This window comes from Diabrotica virgifera, chromosome 2, assembly GCF_917563875.1.
Source record: "Diabrotica virgifera virgifera chromosome 2, PGI_DIABVI_V3a".
In the NCBI taxonomy this organism is placed as follows: Eukaryota; Metazoa; Arthropoda; class Insecta; order Coleoptera; family Chrysomelidae; genus Diabrotica; species Diabrotica virgifera.
Genome location: NC_065444.1, coordinates 30,770,043 through 30,789,840, shown reverse-complemented (window position 1 = coordinate 30,789,840; position 19,798 = coordinate 30,770,043). Strand labels below are relative to the sequence as shown.

The following is a 19,798-nucleotide window of genomic DNA, read 5'->3' as shown; positions in this document are numbered from 1 at the left end:
TAGTCATATATTGACTTTCATAATAATAACGTTTAACCGAGTTATTAAGCCTTGAAAATCGCCATTTTTCGTTTTTTTCAATTTTAAATTGCTTATAAGTCGAAAACGATCAACTTTAGAGAAAAATTATTAGAGACCTTTTTTGTCCAGAATGGTCCAAAAAATTAAAGAAAAAATTGTTCGGGCCAAAATATTGATTCTTGCAATTTGATTAAAAAAAAATTGTTAAAAAAAAATTGGCCCACTTTTCACTTGGGCGACTTCTTGAACCTTATTCTGGGATGTCTCACGAATGTGATCATGCAAAAAAATTTCATGGGAATATTTTTCCCTTCGAACCCGCCGTTTTCGCCTTGTCTAGAAATGAAACTGATAAATACCAGATCTAAATAGGGAAATCTTCATATAATTGGTTTGGAGAATTTTCAAAATTATTGTAACGCTCGGTTTCATAATCAGTTTACTTTAAGTTGATTATGAAATCGGGCGATTTTGACAGGTAACCGTTAACACAGATTTTACTGTATTTACAGGGCCTAAAAAGAATCTACTGATTTCTATTGATTTTGTACAAAAAGTACATATTTTGTCGGAGTTTCAGCCAAATTATCTTGCAACGGATATAGTACTGAAAGAGTAAGAACTGGCCTGGCAACCCTGTCTAGCAAAGCTGATACAAAGATTAGAGCTTATCAAATCTACTGATAAAACAATGGACAATGGAGAAACCAGCTAATAAAAAACAAATAAACAGGTTGTTAAATAAATCGAAAATTTCCAGCAAAATAAAATATAAAATAATAAGAAAAAAGTAAGGTTATAAAGTAAATTCTTTTTTTGCTCCTGAAGTTGCCGTAAACGTGTCACATATCTATAGAACTACACGTAAAGGCCCTGTGGTCGTGAGAGACAACTACCTAGTCGGCCAGAAAACCCATGGGCGTAAATTAGTTTAGCATTATAACGTTTTTAAGTAGTTGCGATTGTTGAAAAAACTTGACTGTGATATGTAGTTGTCACAATAGTAATAACTTAGTTGCCCATATAACTAAAGATATTACTTAACGTTGTAACATTGTAATGTCAGTCGGGTTAGGGGTCGTTGGCCGAAACAACTGAAAATGCTCTCGGGCAACGTTATATACAGTGCATTTGTTTGTACTGACAACCAATGCGTCGAAAAATTGCTACTTGGGAAGACGTCTCTATAATTTTATGCCAAATTTAAATAATATACCAAATTATTTTAACCCAAAAAAGGATTAAAACATTTTCTTACAGGGCACGGTCCGTACCCTAAATACCTGCATAGATTTAATTTAAAAGATAATGAAAATTGTGAATGTGGAGAAATAGGTACACCAGAACACATAGTATTGAATTGCGAAAGACAAACAAATACACAAGAATTACAAAGAATGAGAAGAGACATTGTTGGCATAAATATAGAAAATATAATACAAAATGAAGAATTATTTAATACACTAAATAATTTAGCGGACATAATATCAAAGAAACAATTAGAATTATATAATATTAGGCGAAGAAAAAATCAAGTAAATATACAATCTATGAATTTGAATAAGAAATTATAAAATAAAAAAATAAAATTATAGGTATATAAAAATATAGAATAAAATAATGGAATAATTAAATAAATATTTATATAATAAAAAATTAAAAATTAATATCAAATATAAAATAAAATAAATATAAAATCAAAAATGAGTAATCAAACAAAAAAAATATAAGTTACTAAAAACCTGAAATTTTAAAACTCAATGGATATTTTCGGCCAAGGGTCTGAGACTCACCGAAATACCATTGGGAATACCATACAAATCGATTAGACCTGCACTTGAAATTATTCTTGACTATTTTTAGATGAATAGTGCCTGGCATTTCTCATCTGAGAATGAGAGCTAACAATTATATGTTCACAAAAATAATTAACATAAAAAAAATCATAATTATGTTTTATTTATTCGAATTATTATTAATTGTTCATTACAATTGTTTATTAGAATTGTTTATAATTTGTAGTTTTTCAGAATTAGTTTTGTAGATTAGGGCTATTGTTAATAGGTCTGGATCCCGCGTATGAAAAAAAGTTGATTAATAGCAAGCTGAAAATTTGTTAATAGCTTAAGGGTGTCTAGTCGGATAAACTTTGATATATGGGAACACCGGACCAGGGGCAGTTTTAATTGTGGAACAGGTTAAAAATTTGGAACGGTCACCACGAAAACGGCACATTTATTTTGTCCGACAGAACAGACTTAAACTCTCCGAACAGAGATTAAACTCTCATGCAAAAATCAGACTGCTATTTATCACCTGTCATAATTCCTGTCATTTGACATATTCTACATGTTCCACTCATTAAAACGCCCATTTGGTGATAAATAGCAGTCTGATTTTTGCATGAGAGTTTAATCTCTGTTCGAAGAGTTTAAGTCTGTTCTGTCGGACAAAATACATGTGTCGTTTTCGTGGTCTGACCGTTCCAAATTTTTAACCTGTTCCACAATTAAAACTTCCCCTGTTCCAGTGTTCCCATATATCAAAGTTTGTCCGACTAGACACCCTTAAGCTATTAACAAATTTTCAGCTTGCTATTAATCAACTTTTTTTTCATACGCGGGATCCAGACCTATAACTAGTCAAATAGAAAATTGTTAAAGTTATAATTATGTAAAGGTAAAATACTGTAATCCATCAGGAAATGACCTGGATTAGTCACAAGAGGCCAGGTCATTTGTATACTATATATATATATATATGGAGTACTATAAATAAAAAAAGAACGTGTGTGTACTTTGTACGCACGTAAGAAGTTATACTTCTATTATATGATTTAAACGAAATTAATATACTTTTTATTTATATTTTGTTTAATTAAACTAATTTATACTTACTACTTCTCAAACATTTTTATTAGAACAGTGCCAAAAATTAAAATAATAAAAGAATAAAACACACACAAACACATTAAACAAGCCACAAATGATGTCTGAACATTAATTATTGTCGAAAAATTTTTTAACTAAATACGTATTTTTTGAAAATACAATTATATAATAAATATACTTACAATCATAAAATGTATTAAAAAAAAAACAAAAAAAGAAAGTTTCTATTGGGACTCGAACCAGCGCTGATAAGAGCGGTTGGTATTGGAATTCATTCGCCTTCTCCGCTTAGCCACGGACACTATGTGTCATTATTTACGAAGATCGACTAACTAAACGGATTAAACTTGTGATATTTTGATATTTTGAAAATTGATCAAATTATTTTAATTTTGAATTGAAATGATTTAGAATTGAAAAAATACAACAAAACATAGAGTAAAAAACAATATATTAGGTGAATATTGATAGAAATTTTGATGGTAATCAAATTATATAAATAAAAGTATTACATACTATGTATTTTGGCAGATCAAATAGGTAGGTTTATACCCATGATACATTAACAATTATTACGTACCTGTTGCTTTTAAAAACTATTTAAAAGTCACTACAATATTATAAACTTTTTTGTTTCTGTCCTCACAACAATAAAACTAATATATTATACATTTGTTTACCTTTACCTTTACCTCCAAACCACAGTTGCCATATCGGATAATATTTGACATGTCATTTGAACATCCAATCAGAACAAAGTTATAATGCGCATGCGCCGGGCTGATAGGTTTTAACATATAAAAAAATCACCCTCTATCGCCGGTAAAGAAGTATAACTTCAATAAATAAATAAATAAAATGTCCCCCTACTAGAGAAGGCTTTTGTGCAAACCCCAACATCATGCTAGTTAGTTTTGACATCACCACTTAATTGACAGTTAGTTTGACGCACGTGGTTAGATACACATTAAACTAATTTTAGAAATGTTTTTAATTACATGGTGATTAAAAACGTTAAAACGGTAGCTGTTAGCTTGTCGCCACACATTACCTATTGTCACCTAACATTAAATTGCCTCTATACTCGTAATTTATCACACATCATACGTTTTATGATTACTGAAAATCGTTTTTATCAGTAATACATTTAAACGAATGTATTAATTAAATATAGTTTGCGTAATAAATACATTTCCATTAAACGTTCGATAGATAGTAGACATTAAATTAATTCGATTTATACACCTTGGAATTTCCCATTCGAGCTCTCTTTCTCCAAAGTTGTTAAAATTATGCAAACGTTAAAATAACGATTTGTTTACTGTGCAAACATTCTGGGTTATAATAGATACCTGAAAATAATTTTTATTTCAGCTTTTTATGATGTAATAGACATTTTTGTTAATATTTGAATAGTCATTACTTTTATGTTTTACATGTCATTTCTCGAATGAGACCTAACAACTAATTTACATAAAGAGCAAAAAAATTAAAGTACTGAATAACCAATTCAAAATTTATACAGGGTGAGTTTTTAGTGCGACATTGGTCGATAATTTCGATATAGTACAGAATATCCAAAAAAGTTACGGGGTAAAGCAAACATACCATTTTTTAAATTGGACACCCTGTATATTTTCTCATCTTTAGATTCCTATCATAGTAGTTTGACACTACTATACAGGATATTTAACGAGTTACGACCATTTTTATTTTGAAATCGTTATGAAATAAATACACTGTATACAGGGTGCGCCAAACCTCTGGTCTTCTTTGATTACGGCTAAACTATGAGATATACAAAAAAATGTTTATAACAAAACTAATGTGTATCAAAGAGGTCTATAATTTAAAATTATCTTCAATTATACAGGGTGAGTCAGAACGACGGTATGAACCAAAGTTGTATTTTTTTAAATGGAACACCCTGTATATTAAATCATTTTTAAATATATTATTTAAAAATATGAAAAATTTGTATAAGGTCTTATAGGCCTAAAGTTAATAATTTTCAAAATATTTACATTTTTATTGAGAAAAATGGTAATATTTATAGGGTTGTGGATTATGTTTCCAAGGAAATAAAAATTTAGGTGATAGGTCAAAGTTTTTAAAATATAGTGTTATTTTTAAATAATTTAATATTTTTTACTTTTAGCCATAACATATACAGTGTGATCACTATTTGCAAATACAAAATTTTCTCATTTTTTTTTAATGGGACACCCTGTATATTAGTTTTGCGTTTGGTAGTAAATATTGCAACATTTCTTTTGGTATGAGGTTGTATGTACCTAGCATGTTTCGTTTTGTAGATATTAAAAAAAAACTATAGATTTTACGTTTTTGCGGATTTTTTATTTAAAAATTTTTTTGCAAAAAAAAATAATTATAATCTGGTTTTAGAAACATACACTAAAATATAAAATATGAAAATAAAAACGTAATTAAAGATTAAAATAAATCGTATGCTAGTACAATTCAATTAAATTTAATAACTTTAAATTATTTTACAAAAAATATTTTACCTTATTAATGAATACATAAATTAGTTACTAAATTAAATAAACAACCAAATTTTAAATCAATCGTAGTAATTCTTCTACCGCAGCAACTTTCCTGTACCAAATTAATTGTTAGTTATATTGTATTTACGAGTAAGATCAGTTAATAACTTTTTAATTTACCTACATCTTGAGAACGTATAAAGTATGCTTTGAAACAAATGAACGTTATGGAAGTATATTAAGAAGTAAATAGTATCTATGTACCTACTCGTGTCACAAAAGCTGGTAATAATTTCTAATAGTTTCGCCCAAAACAAATGTCACATCCAAAAATTTTTCGGTCAAAAAATTAAAATTTAAAATATAAAAAATTGTTACAAAAATTTCAACTACAAAAGTATTACCAGTTTTTGTGACACCAGTAAATACTATTTATATTAATAAATAATTTGGATGATACATTTAACATTCATTTGTTTCAAAGCATACTTTATAATAATTTTTATATTCTCAAGATATATGTAAGTAAATTTAAAAGGTAAATTAAAAGTTTAACTAAATACAATTTAACTAAGAATTAATTTGGTACAGGAAAGTTGCTGTAGTAGAAAAATTACTACGGTTGATTTAAAATTTGGTTGTTTATTTAATTTAGTAACTAATTTATGCATTCATTAATATGGTAAAATATTTTTTGTAAAATAATTTAAAGTTATTAAATTCAATTGAATTGTACTAGCATACGATTTATTTTAATCTTTAATTACGTTTTTATTTTCATATTTTATATTTTAGTGTATGTTTCTAAAACCAGATTATAATTATTTTTTTGCAAAAAAATTTTTAAATAAAAAATCCGCAAACACGTAAAATCTAGTTTTTTTTAAATATCTACAAAACGAAGCAAGCTAGGTACATACAACCTTATACCAAAAGAAAGGTTGTAATATTTACTACAAAACGCAAAACTAATATACAGGGTGTCCCATTAAAAAAAATGAGAAAAATTTGTATTTGCAAATAGTGATCACACTGTATATTTTATGGCTAAAAGTAAAAAATATTAAATTATTTAAAAATAATACTATATTTTAAAAACTTTGACCTATCACCTAAATTTTTATTTCCTTGGAAACATAATCCACAACTCTATAAATATTACCATTTTTCTCAATAAAAATGTAAATATTTCGAAAATTATTAACTTTAGGCCTATAAGACCTTATACAAATTTTTCATATTTTTAAATAATATATTCAAAAATGATTTAATATACAGAGTGTTCCATTTAAAAAAATACAACTTTGGTTCATACCGTCGTTCTGACTCACCCTGTATAATTGAAAATAATTTTAAATTATAGACCTCTTTGATACACATTAGTTTTGTTATAAACATTTTTTTGTATATCTGATAGTTTAGCCGTAATCAAAGAAGACCAGAGGTTTGGCGCACCCTGTATAAAGAAGGAATAAACTGTATGTTCTTGTTTTTAAATTATCTTTGACAAATATTCTTATAAAGGGTGAAATACAAAAGAAAATTACAATTCTCTCATGTTTTTTAAAACAACCCTATATTTTACTTTTTCAAAAGATTGCATTTATGAAAGTCTTTCATTTTTATGAAGAATTTCCCTAACCTAAACTCATTACTTTCTGAGATATTTTTAGTTTTCTTCAAATGTCGGGAATACATTCAATTTTTGTAAGTAGAAATAACGAAATAACTTAGTCCTGTGTAATAATATAACAAAATTATTTTTGAAATGAATGTCGACTCGATTCAAGTTCTCTATTTAACCCAGGTATGACAATACCAAAAGGCACCGATAGGAAAATATTCCAATTTGCGGTTCAGAGAACCTGTATGAATTGAGTCTTTGTACTCTAATACAGAGTATGGCATTATTAAAAATAGAAAATCTACGGTTTCGTTTTGATTTAAATTTATCTCCTGCCATCCCCGATAGTACTATTTCTAGGTCTACCCGTTGTCAAGGAGGCTCTGCAGAAGACAAATTTACACCAACACGTCCCTAGTTTCTCGGTATAAAATAAAACTATTTATACCGCAGTATAGTTAGAACGCCCTCTAACGGGGAATAAGTGAAATAAGAGGGCGTTCTAATCATACTGCGGTATAAGTAGTTTTATTTTATACCGAGAAACTACGGACGTGTTGGTGTAAATATGTCTTCTGCAGAGCCTCCCTGACAACAGGTAGACCTAGAAATAGTACTATCGGGGATGGCAGGAGACAAATTTAAATCAAAACGAAACCGTAGATTTTCTATTTTTAAAATTATTTTTATTCAATAAATAACTAATACAAAATACAAACCATAACAATATTATGCAAGGAATGTAACAGTTTTTAGATTAATGTTATATCAAGAGTATTATAAGCCAATAAGTTTTTAGTAAAACATTCATAAGTGTCGAATGTGACGAGCAATTGTTAATAAGTAGCCACTTGTATCAGTTAACAAAACAGCTAAAACAGTAGGCTGTAAAAAAATTACAGTTTTAATATACTTATCTTTTTAATCGGTCTTTGTGGCTTGTCTTTGATTTTAAAAATGAATTTGTCTGTTGAAAAATTAACAGATATGACCTGGGTATTAAAGGAAAGTTCTAGAAATTGTCTACTTGCATGCAGAATATTATCTACAGTGATATCCTTAACGGAGGAAGCCAAACTTAAGAGCTTTTGAAAAATTAATGAATCGTATTGTTCTCACTGGGTCAGTTGCATATGAAACAAATTAGAGAATCAAAACTGTTATAAGTGAAGAAAAAAATATGATCTACCGATTATTGAGGATCCCCACATCATCACTCGTGAAATTTCATATCAACATTACATTAACAAAAAATCCTCCATAAACATAATAGTATGGTATAGTTAGACCCAAACCCAGACATCCAAAGTGAAAGTTATCCTCCAACACCAAATTGTTCTATATGGTCCACATAATGTTCAGAAAAAAGTCACACCATTTTGAGCGTCGGGTTTGGGGGGGGGAGAGGGGGGAGAAATCTGCAAATTCGTAGTTTCTTAAGTTTTTCGTCAATATTTCTAAAACTAAGCGGTTTAGCATGAACAACCCTCTATACAAAATTGTTCTACATTCAGTTTGAAATAAAAAAGGCTCTATGGATAACCTTTCTAAAATGAACGGTTCCAAAGTTACGGAGGTAGTATAGTATAATTGGTCCAAAAAGGCCTAACCCAGACATCTAAATTAAAAGTTTTCCTTCAACACCAAATTGTTCTATATGGCCCACATATTGTTCAGTAAAAAGTTACACCATTTTGAGCGTCCGGTTTGGGGGGGAAGGGGGCGAAGTCGGTAAATTAGTAGTTTGTTTACGTTTTTCGTCAATATTTCTAAAACTATGCTTTAGCGTAAGGAATGTTCTATAGAAAAATGTTCTACATAAAATTTAAAACAAAAAATGTTCTATACATAATTGTTAAAAAATCAACGGTTCCAGAGTTACGGAGGGTGAAAAGTGGAGTTTTTCGATACTTTTTATATTCACCGATTTCTCCCCGCCCCAAACCCGACGCTCAAAATGGTGTGACTTTTTTCTGAACATTATGTGGACCATATAGAACAATTTGGGGTTGGAGGATAACTTTCACTTTGGATGTCTGGGTTTTTGGTATAGTTACATCATAAATATTGCCCAAAAAATATAAAAACTATCGAAAACCTCGACTTTCACCCTCCGTAACTCTGGAACCGTTGATTTTATAACAATTATGTATAGAACATTTTTTGTTTTAAATTGCATGTAGAACATTTTTGTATATAACATTGTTTACGCTAAAGCATAGTTTTAGAAATATTGACGAAAAACTTAAAAAAACTACTAATATACCGGCTTCTCTCCCATCTCCCTCCCAAACCAGACGCTCAAAATGGTGTAACTTTTTACTGAACAATATGTGGACCATATAGAACATTTTGGTGTTGAAGGAAAACTTTTACTTTGGATGTTTGGGTTAGGCCTTTTTTTGGACCAGTTATACTATACTACCTCCGTAACTTTGGAACCATTTATTTTAGAAAGATTATGCATGGGGCCTTTTTTATTTAAAATTTAATGTAGAACAATTTTGTATAGAAGGTTGTTCATGCTAAACCGCATAGTTTTAGAAATATTGGCGAAAAACTTAAAAAACTACGAATTTACCGATTTCTCCCCCCTCTCCCCCCCAAACCCGACGCTCAAAATGGTGTGACTTTTTTCTGGACATTTTGTGGACCATATAGAACAATTTGGTGTTGAAGGATAACTTTCACTTTGGATGTCTGGGTTGTGCCATCTTTTGGATCAACTATACTATACTATAAAATATATCATTTTATGTCGATATCGAAATATCTTTATTTCATAGCGATATCGAAATAAAAATCGTCATAACTCGATCAATACCCAGTAGTGGGAGCACGCAAAATAGAATTCTATTTTAGTGACGTCACGTTGCCTAGCAACCGTCGATTCTCCCATTGTGAAATTCGATTTTGTGACGTCAGCAAAATAGAATTCTATTTGGCGTGCTCTCACCTGAGCCCAGAGCACGCAAAATAGAATTCTATTCTGCGTGCTCCCACTAATGAATACAAGTGTGAAACTTCATTTTGAAAGAACAGAAATTATGAAAGCAATGTAAATATGAGAAAATATATAGACCTATTGAAAACTTATATCTCTTTATGACGTAGTTATTAATCACCCTCGAAAGCTTGATATTGATCAAAGAATTTCTCTTATCCAGCCCTTTATAAATAAGTGGCTGCAATCGCAAAATATAATGTAGTTTCCTACCCTGATTTCTGCGGAGATTTTTTGCATACCTACATTGCAGATTCTTTTATAGATTTCATAACAACTCCATGACTCCATAATTTTTGATTTTTTTTCAGATTATTTTTGGCATTAGATGTAAACCGTGACGATCATGTGGATTTCAAGGAATTATGTTGCGGTATATCTGCGGCATGTAGAGGACCTATGGTGGAGAGAATGAAATGTAAGTACATATAATTAAATTCAATTTTTCTATTATAAAAGCTTTGATCGATATAAGGAATTAACAATAAATCAGGGAGCATTTTGGAACAGGAAACAAGAACAAGATTATCATTACGCAAAATATTGTTACAGTTGAGTCCGCGAGTCGTTACCCGTGCGTCATTAATACCTAGCGAGATAAAACACATACTTTTTATCTAGCATCATTCTATTCCATGCATGAAACTCATGACAAACCAGCTGCCGTTTGTTATTAAGTAACAACACATGTTATTTTTATGAACCATCTAGACTCAGTGCATTGAAAAGAGATAGGTACAAAAAAAGACGATTCGGTATGTTTTCATATTTTAAGCACAATTTGTTTGACGTTTCTGATTTGTTTAATTTTGTGGCTGTCAGTCAGTTGAACTTTTTGCGGTTTTTGTCGAATTTTTGCGTTTTGAAGCTTCTTTATATTACACAAACAGTTGTTTTCACAACTAATTTTATATTGGGCTTTGAAATTTTAAGGTAAATAATTATATTTAGGCAATTAATATTTAAAACATACAAAGCTAACGTCATTCAGTAAAGAAATGACTGTGTTTAGATTTCCGTCAAAGTGAATAAAATAACAAAAATAAAATATGTTATTGGATTTTTTTATAAATTGTTTATTTATTTATTAATCAATAATAATAAAAGAATTTATTAAGCTACTTCAAATGTAGCTGTAATTCTGCGCAAAAATTTTGAAGCAAAACTTACATTTGACATTCTATATATTTGATAACGTCAAATTTTATAATAAAACCCGTAATCGGAACAGTAGCCACTTTCTGTCAGTTGTTGTTGCGTGAAATAGATTTCCGACTTATTTCGTATGCTTTAAGTGATGACGCACGGGTAAAGACTCGCGGACTCAACTGTATCTACTGTGTGCGAATTCTTCCTTTGGCATACTAACTATAAATATATTCAACCACAAGCTAACGTCGCTTATGAATGCACTTAAATTTTGGCATTCATGAATGTGTCAGGACGTTTGTAACGTAAATCACTTGTGGCTAGTTTTAGATAAAAGTTAAGCCCCTACTCTTATATTGTTTCTGTGGCGACACGTTTCAATGACTACTTTTTAAATGCTAATTTTAATTTTTAATAACTTTTTCAAAATGAAATAAAACGTCGTATTTAAAATTCACATGTCTTTCGTTCCTAATATACAAACCATATGCATAGAAGGGTCTGTTAAGTTTTAAGAAACGAAATATATCCCTATTCAGGTAAAATGCCTATGCAGTTTTAAAAACACCAGATCTAATAAATTGTCGCCTGTCTGGCCATATGGTAGAACCACATAATGACAGATTAGTGTTTGTGGTCTAGTTCAGTAGAGTCAGAGCGGGCACCCCGTGCGGTCACACCTTCGCTAAAATAACAAACCCTCTTTCGAGACATTTTCACGTTCTACCTTTTCAAAGCCATATTCGCCAATATTTAACTTTGCCAGATTAACTGTATTTTTTGTTGAGCATATTAGGTATTTTGTCAGAATAAGATTGCATTGTTAACTGGAAGGCTAATGTTGAGATCAATTAAACCCAAATAAAAGTACCCAGTCTGATCCCAATGATTAAGAGAATTGAAGAATCTTCTTCTTCACGTGCCATATCAGAATAATCCGACGTTGGCGATCACCATTGCGAGGGCTTCTCGGTTGAAGCATTGAAGAATACATGGTTCAAATCTCCGATAGATTCATTATAACACGAACAGAAGGGAGTGATAGATTCCAATCATATGAAGATGCTTTGGAAAATCCATGGTTAAGTTTCAGCCGAGTTATCAATGAGGAATGTGCTTTATTATAGTTGTAGTTAAAATGAGTTGAATGAGATGAATAGAAAATTAATGATTTCTTGATGTCTTCTGAATCTCTTTATATTTTGATCTCAGTATTTCCTGCCAACACTCCTGATAATAGAAATTAGATCTTTAAAGATGAAAATGTTTGTGATTTCTCTTTCATTCTATCCAGTAGGTATTTCGTTTCCAATTACTACAGTGTGTCTTAACCCAGAGTAAGGTCACTGTTTTTTTGTGAATTTTAGTGCATGTAATAATTTTTGATATCAAGAATAATCGGGTTTTGGACAGTATCTAATTGATTGCTAAAAACAGCTTGTAATACTGCCTGAGAGTCTGACACTATTACAATGTTCTTACAATAATTAGAGACACACCACGGTGCTTTCTGCATGGCAGCATGATCAGCTGTAAAAATGGAACAGCAATCAAGAATTCGATATTTTTCAACTAAACTAGAAATAGAAAAATGCACTAACCACAAAGCACCTGGATTTGACCTAATAACAGCATTAATACTGAACCATCTTCCGAGAAGAGCATTGGTCATGCTAACTACAATATACAATAGTGCACTCAGACTGACATATTTCCAAATCACATGGAAATTTGCGCAAATAGTAATGATTCACAAACCGGGTAAACCTCCAAATAAAACATCATCCTATCGACCAATCAGCTTGTTGCCGACAATGTCTAAGATCTTCGAAAGACTACTACTCGATAGACTGAAGAAGGACATTAACCTAGATGTAGAAATACCCACACACCAGTTTGGTTTTAGAGAGAGACACTCCACAACACAACAGACTCAGAGAATTATAACAAAAATCCTTACTGCTATTGAGGAAAAAAAATATTGCACAGCGGCATTCTTAGATGTAGAAAAGGCATTTGATAGAGTATGGCATACTGGACTCTTATACAAACTCAAAGTATTCTTTCAACCCCCTACTACCTAATTATGAAATCCTACATTGAAGATCGTTACTTCCAAGTAAAATATAACACAGCAACTTCCACATATTTTCCCATTAAATCAGGCGTACCGCAGGGTAGCGTCCTGGGTCCTCTCCTTTACCTATTATTTACCGCAGATATCCCAACCACTGAAACAACCCAAATGTCAACATTCGTTGATGACACCACCATAATCGCTATCAATGAGGACCCCATTATGGCGTCTGCACAACTGCAAAACCACCTTGACCAATTGGGAACATGGCTCAACAAATGGAAGGTGAAAGTAAATGAAACGAAGTCAACCCAAGTTACATTTACAAACCGAAGGAATGTATGTCCAATAATAACATTAAATGATACACAATTACCAGTCAGCACACAATTCAAATATTTGGGACTAACCCTTGACAAAAGATTAACATGGAAGCCGCACATTCAAGCCAAGAAAACCCAGATCAAATCAAAATACGACAAATGAGCTGGCTTATTGGTCTAAAGTCAAAACTCAATATTGAAAATAAACTGCTCCTGCATAAAACTATGATAAAACCAATTTGAACCTATGGTGTTCAACTCTGGGGTTGCTCAAAGCCATCAAATATCAAGATAATACAAAGAGTCCAGTCAAAAATATTGAGGATGATATTCAACGCACCCAGGTATGTAAGCAATAAAACCCTACACGAGGACTCGGCTACACTGAGTGTAAAATAAGTAATAAAAAAAATATTGCTTGAAACAAAAAATGCGAAACCACTGCTTTCTCATCAGTTTTTGATCCGTCTGTATACATTGTTGTTAAAATTGGCAAGTCTTAATAAGAAGGCAATAATTATAATGGTTGGTTTGTCTATCAAAACTTCAAGCTCTTGTTAAAAAGGAAATTTTGGTAGTTATACAGTGATGAGCGCGCTAATAACCGGCAAAATAGCGCAAAAGATGGAAAACTAATTAAGTTGTGAGATAAAAATAAATGAAAATCGCACCTTTAGACGTATCGGACAAGTTTGGCAACTGCCACTGTGACAGTGACAGTTTTAGTTGATATACTCCTCTGATACGTCTAAAGGTGGGAAACAATAAATATAATTTAAGTTTATAGGTTTTTATCGTTAAATCTCCCTCCTCCACTAGTTTCATTTCTTTTTATCTCACAACTTAATATGTCTTCCATCTTTTGGGTGATTTTGCAGGTTATTAGCGCGCTCATCACTATATTATACGATTGGTAAGGATTCGTGTCAGTAACGGCCGGTTTCACAAAGTAAAGTTAACTTGTGGTTAAGAGATAACCAGAGGTTACCCCAAAATATGCGTTTCAGTTTCATAATTGTTACTCTTCTGGGTATACCCAAAAGATAACCCACTCCAACCTCTGCTTAAAAATTCTGTCATTTAACCACAACTTCGCCGTTGAGCTGAAACTAAAACGCATATTTTGGGGTAACCTCTTAACCACAAGTTAACTTTGTGAAACCGGCCGTTAAAAGAGGAGAATTTTTTATCCTCCAGTAAGATTTTGTTAAATTTTCTGTTAAAAAAACCTATTTTTTCTACAACCACTATTCAAAGTGCACTTTTCTGCACGGTTTTATGTTAGCAAACTTGATATTTTCTCACAGTATAAGATATTTGACATTAGTGTGCAGAAAAGTGACGTTTCTGTGCCGCAAAGTGACGTTTCTGTACCGCAAAGTTCTTTTCTGCACAGTTGACTACCTCATTCTGAGTAACGTTATATTCTGTTTACATCCGTGGACTACCGCATTCTGAGTAACGTTATATTTTGTTTACATCCGTGGTTAAACTTTAGACAAATATATAACCTATAAGACAATTATTATATTTAACTATAGCATAGAAACTAAATTATGGATGTTACAACTGTTTTATTTTACAATTTTATTCTTATTAAACATTTTATAATTATCAAATAACCAATAAGGATTTAGCAACCTGTGCAAGAGACGTCGAATGAAGTAGGTTTTGTGTAAATCCGTGACTGCATAAATATAAGATCAATAATGTGTAATAATTGTTTAAATTTAAACAAATTAAGGCAGTGCATTAATTTTTTAACTGATTTCTGTGCAATTTATTTAGGTATAAGGAATTTAAATTGATTAGTAGGTATTAATTAAATACAGTTTAAAATTTATCACATAGGTACCTATTATAATTAATCGTCGTTTGGAAATTGTGATTTTTATTTTTAGGAAAAACTGTGCTTGTAGAAAAAGTATAGTGTGAAACACGTGCAGAAAGGTAATTTCTCACTCGTTTGAATTGCGGCACTCGCTTGCGCTCGTACCGCAACTTTTCAAACTCGTGAGAAATTAGTACCTTTCTGCACTTGTTGCACAATATACTATTTTCTACAACCACTATTCAAAGTGCACTTTTCTGCACAGTTTTATGTTAGCAAACTTGATATTTTCTCGCAGTATAAGATATATGACATTAGCGTGCAGAGAAGTGACGTTTCTGTGCCAGAATAGTATATTGTGCAACAAGTGCAGAAAGGTACTAATTTCTCACGAGTTTGAAAAGTTGCGGTACGAGCGCAAGCGAGTGCCGCAATTCAAACGAGTGAGAAATTACCTTTCTGCACGTGTTTCACACTATACTTTTTCTACAAGCACAATTTTTCCTAAAAATAAAAATCACAATTTCCAAGCGACGATTAATTATAATAGGTACCTATGTGATAAATTTTAAACTGTATTTAATTAATACCTACTAATCAATTTAAATTCCTTATACCTAAATAAATTGCACAGAAATCAGTTAAAAAATTAATGCACTGCCTTAATTTGTTTAAATTTAAACAATTATTACAAATTATTGACATTATATTTATGCAGTCACGGATTTACACAAAACCTACTTCATTCGACGTCTCTTGCACAGGTTGCTAAATCCTTATTGGTTATTTGATAATTATAAAATGTTTAATAAGAATAAAATTGTAAAATAAAACAGTTGTAACATCCATAATTTAGTTTCTATGCTATAGTTAAATATAATAATTGTCTTATAGGTTATATATTTGTCTAAAGTTTAACCACGGATGTAAACAGAATATAACGTTACTCAGAATGCGGTAGTCCACGGATGTAAACAGAATATAACGTTACTCAGAATGAGGTAGTCAACTATGCAGAAAAGAACTTTGCGGCACAGAAACGTCACTTTGCGGCACAGAAACGTCACTTTTCTGCACACTAATGTCAAATATCTTATAATGTGAGAAAATATCAAGTTTGCTAACATAAAACCGTGCAGAAAAGTGCACTTTGAATAGTGGTTGTAGAAAAAGTTCTTTTCTGCACAGTTGACTACCTCATTCTGAGTAACGTTATATTCTGTTTACATCTGTGGTTAAAATGTAGACAAATATACAACCTATAAGACAATTATTTTACTTAATTATCGAATAGAAATTAAATTATGGATGTTACAACTGTTTAATTTTACAATTTTATTCTTATAAACATTTTATAATTATCAATTAACCAATAAAGATTTAGCAACCTTAGCAAGGTACGTCGAATGAAGTAGGTCTGGTGTAAATCCGTGACTGCATAAATTAAACGTCAAATGTAACATTATTTTGTAATAATTTATTTAATAGTTATTTATGATATAAGTGTTAAAAGTACAATTTTAAGGCACGCATGTGAAAGTTTGCAGAATGGGCAAAGCGAATTCTGCAATTGACATGAGTGCCTTAAAAATGTACTTTATAACACGTATATCATACAATAATTTTTCTACAAACGTTATAAATTTATAAAATACAATATTTTTGTTAATTGCTGAAACCATGAAATCTATGACCCGTAAAAGGTAGAACTGGTTGTGTACACTCGAGGGGAATGTCTAAAAATTCTTAGCGAAAATATTATACCGTTACATAAACTTGTTTTTTCTACAAACGTGTTAAAAATGCAACAGTACGGTTTAAATTAAATTTTAAAAAACCTTTTAAACCACCTTTTTCAATTTGCGCAAGTTGTACTATCAATATTAATGTTAATAAATGAAATACAAATATTTTGACGTTTTACAATTTGACAATTCACTTTTAACTGCAGTGCCTTAAAATTTTTAAAGCACTAGTGCTTTAAAGTTGCATTTTTAACGCTCCTATGGAGTGCTAAAAATTGCATTTTTAACACGGTTGTAGAAAAAATAGTTTAAATTCAAACTGATTAAGGTAGTGCATTCATTTTTTTTAGCTGGTTTCTGTGTAATTTGTTTAGGTATAAGGAATTTAAATTGATTAGTATTCATTAAACACAGTTGAAAATTTATAATTTATTGTTATAATAAATCTTCGATTGGAAATTGTGATTTTTAGTTTTAGCAAAATATGTGGTTGTAGCAAAAGTATAGTGTGTAACACGTACTGAAAGGTAATTTCTCACTCGTTTGAATTGCGGCACTCGCTTGCGCTCGTACCGCAACTTTTCAAACTCGTGAGAAATTAGTACCTTTCTGCACTTGTTACACAATATACTATTGTGAACCATAGTTGTGTTAAACGATCTATATATTTATAACTATTTTTTATTTCAGTTTGTTTCAAAATCTTCGACATGGACCGAGACTGTTACCTGAACTCCGACGAAGTTCAACACATGACTCAAACTTTAATAGTAGTAGCAAACGAAAACAAACTCACCTATTTCCAACAGTTCCAGCCCGATCCCCTTCCGAAGCCCGATCTGCTTACCGACGTGATGTTAAGCGAAACGAAGAGGTCCGAGGCGGTGGGGAATGGAGACATGCATCGGGAGATATTGGCGTGTCTGCAATCGAAGTTGGACGACAAGGGCGGCCTAACGCAGGAGGATTTCTTGGTGTGGAGCGTAGAGAATAATAGTCTGGTAGCACCCTTGTTGGAGCTGTTATTTCAAGTGTGTCATGTGTCTTTGGGGCTGAGGCCTCATTGTCGCCATAACGAATATGAAATTGGTAAGAAAATGTTTGTTTAACCCGTTAACGTTCGCGCTCGAGTTAATTCGAGTGGGTTAAACTGGCCAAACTGTGCACACTCGAAATAATTCGAGCAGTGTTGTACTTTATGTTGCTATAATTTTTCACACTCAAATACATCCAAGAATTGAAAATAATGTGAATCCCAAAAAGACGATCGTTTTATTGATATTTACCATTTGCATGTGATTGTCAACTATACCACTTACTTATTCAAGTATAAAATATAATATGCCCTTTCTACTTATCTCTTCCTTATACTTCATATTATAATTCGTTCATTTTTCAATATATATTTGACTAAAATAATGTAAAATATAATATAATGGGTTTGTTCCAACACAATGAAAAACAACACAATTTTTCGGCCCTGGCAGATATTATTTTAGATTTTTTTGGATCATTCTAAACAAAAAAGATCTTTTGTAATTTTTCTTTTTAAGTTGATCGTTTTCGAGTTAATTTAAAACGGAAAATAGAACGAAAGATGATGATTTTTAAGGCTCAAAAACAAGTAAACAATATCATTTTTGAAATTATGAAGTACCTAAATTCAAGTTCAAACGTTATTCTATCAGTTGTTGATAGGTATTTTGGACTTATTTCATTTTAAAACATTGTTTTTTAGTTGTTAATGCGTCCGTCTTCCCATAAGGAACCTTCATCATTAACAATTAAAACAATATTTTTTGAATAAAAGATGGCAAAAATTCTTATCGGGACCTGGTAGAAGAAGGTTTAAAGTTGAATTTAGGTACTTGATAATTACAAAAATAATATTTTTTGCTTATGTTTTTGACCCTTGAAAATCGTCATCTTTTGTTCTCTACCCCTTGTTTTTTATAATTGTTAACATACTAAATTACACATCCAATAATTTTTATCCATTAAACAGATCGGTGCAGATGGACCTTTTGTCTTATGCTATACTAATCTAATTTTTTTGTTCTCTACTAATCTAATTTTTTTGTTACGGCTTTTAGTCATGGGATGGCTAGAAAGAGAACAACGCAGAGGTTACCACGTAGGTCAATTCTGGTACCTGATTTCCTCAGACTGGTGGAATCAATGGATGAACTACACAGCTGCTCCTAGAACTAATCTCGATATATGTAATTGCCGCAATGAAAGTAGATTACCGATAGAAGAAGGAATAGCGTGCGACGAGAGTCTTATTAGCAATACTACAGACTATACATCTACTTCTAACGATTTTAATTCTAATAGTATGGAATCTATGGGAGATCTACTGACTAGAGGGGGTGACAGGTGAGTAAGATCTGATTTTCAAATGAAAAATTAAAATCTATATTTCATCTTCGAATTACATTCAGGGTGTTTCATTAAGAATATTAAATCTTTCAGTTGTCTCTTGCTGCTCTCTTATCTTGCGCTTCCATTTCCCATTATTGTACCACAATTCCTAGATAAATCAGCTTCAACATCATCCTTCCATCTTTTTCTGGGACGACCTACTGATCTTATACCATCTGGTTTCCTCTAAAATACTGTCTTT

The 19,798-nt window shown here is 31.2% G+C and overlaps 1 protein-coding gene across 3 annotated transcripts in view; it reads left to right on the top strand.

Moving 5' to 3' along the window:
* The window catches only part of LOC126879484 (ubiquitin carboxyl-terminal hydrolase 32), a 249,433-nt gene that overhangs the window by 151,507 nt on the left and 78,128 nt on the right, over positions 1 to 19,798 (top strand). For all 3 annotated transcript variants that reach the window (XM_050642522.1, XM_050642523.1, XM_050642521.1), the window contains exons 5-7: positions 10,359 to 10,465; positions 17,863 to 18,261; positions 19,266 to 19,551. In XM_050642522.1, the coding sequence (XP_050498479.1) occupies positions 10,359 to 10,465; positions 17,863 to 18,261; positions 19,266 to 19,551 (792 nt within the window). The remainder of the gene's footprint in view (positions 1 to 10,358; positions 10,466 to 17,862; positions 18,262 to 19,265; positions 19,552 to 19,798) is intronic.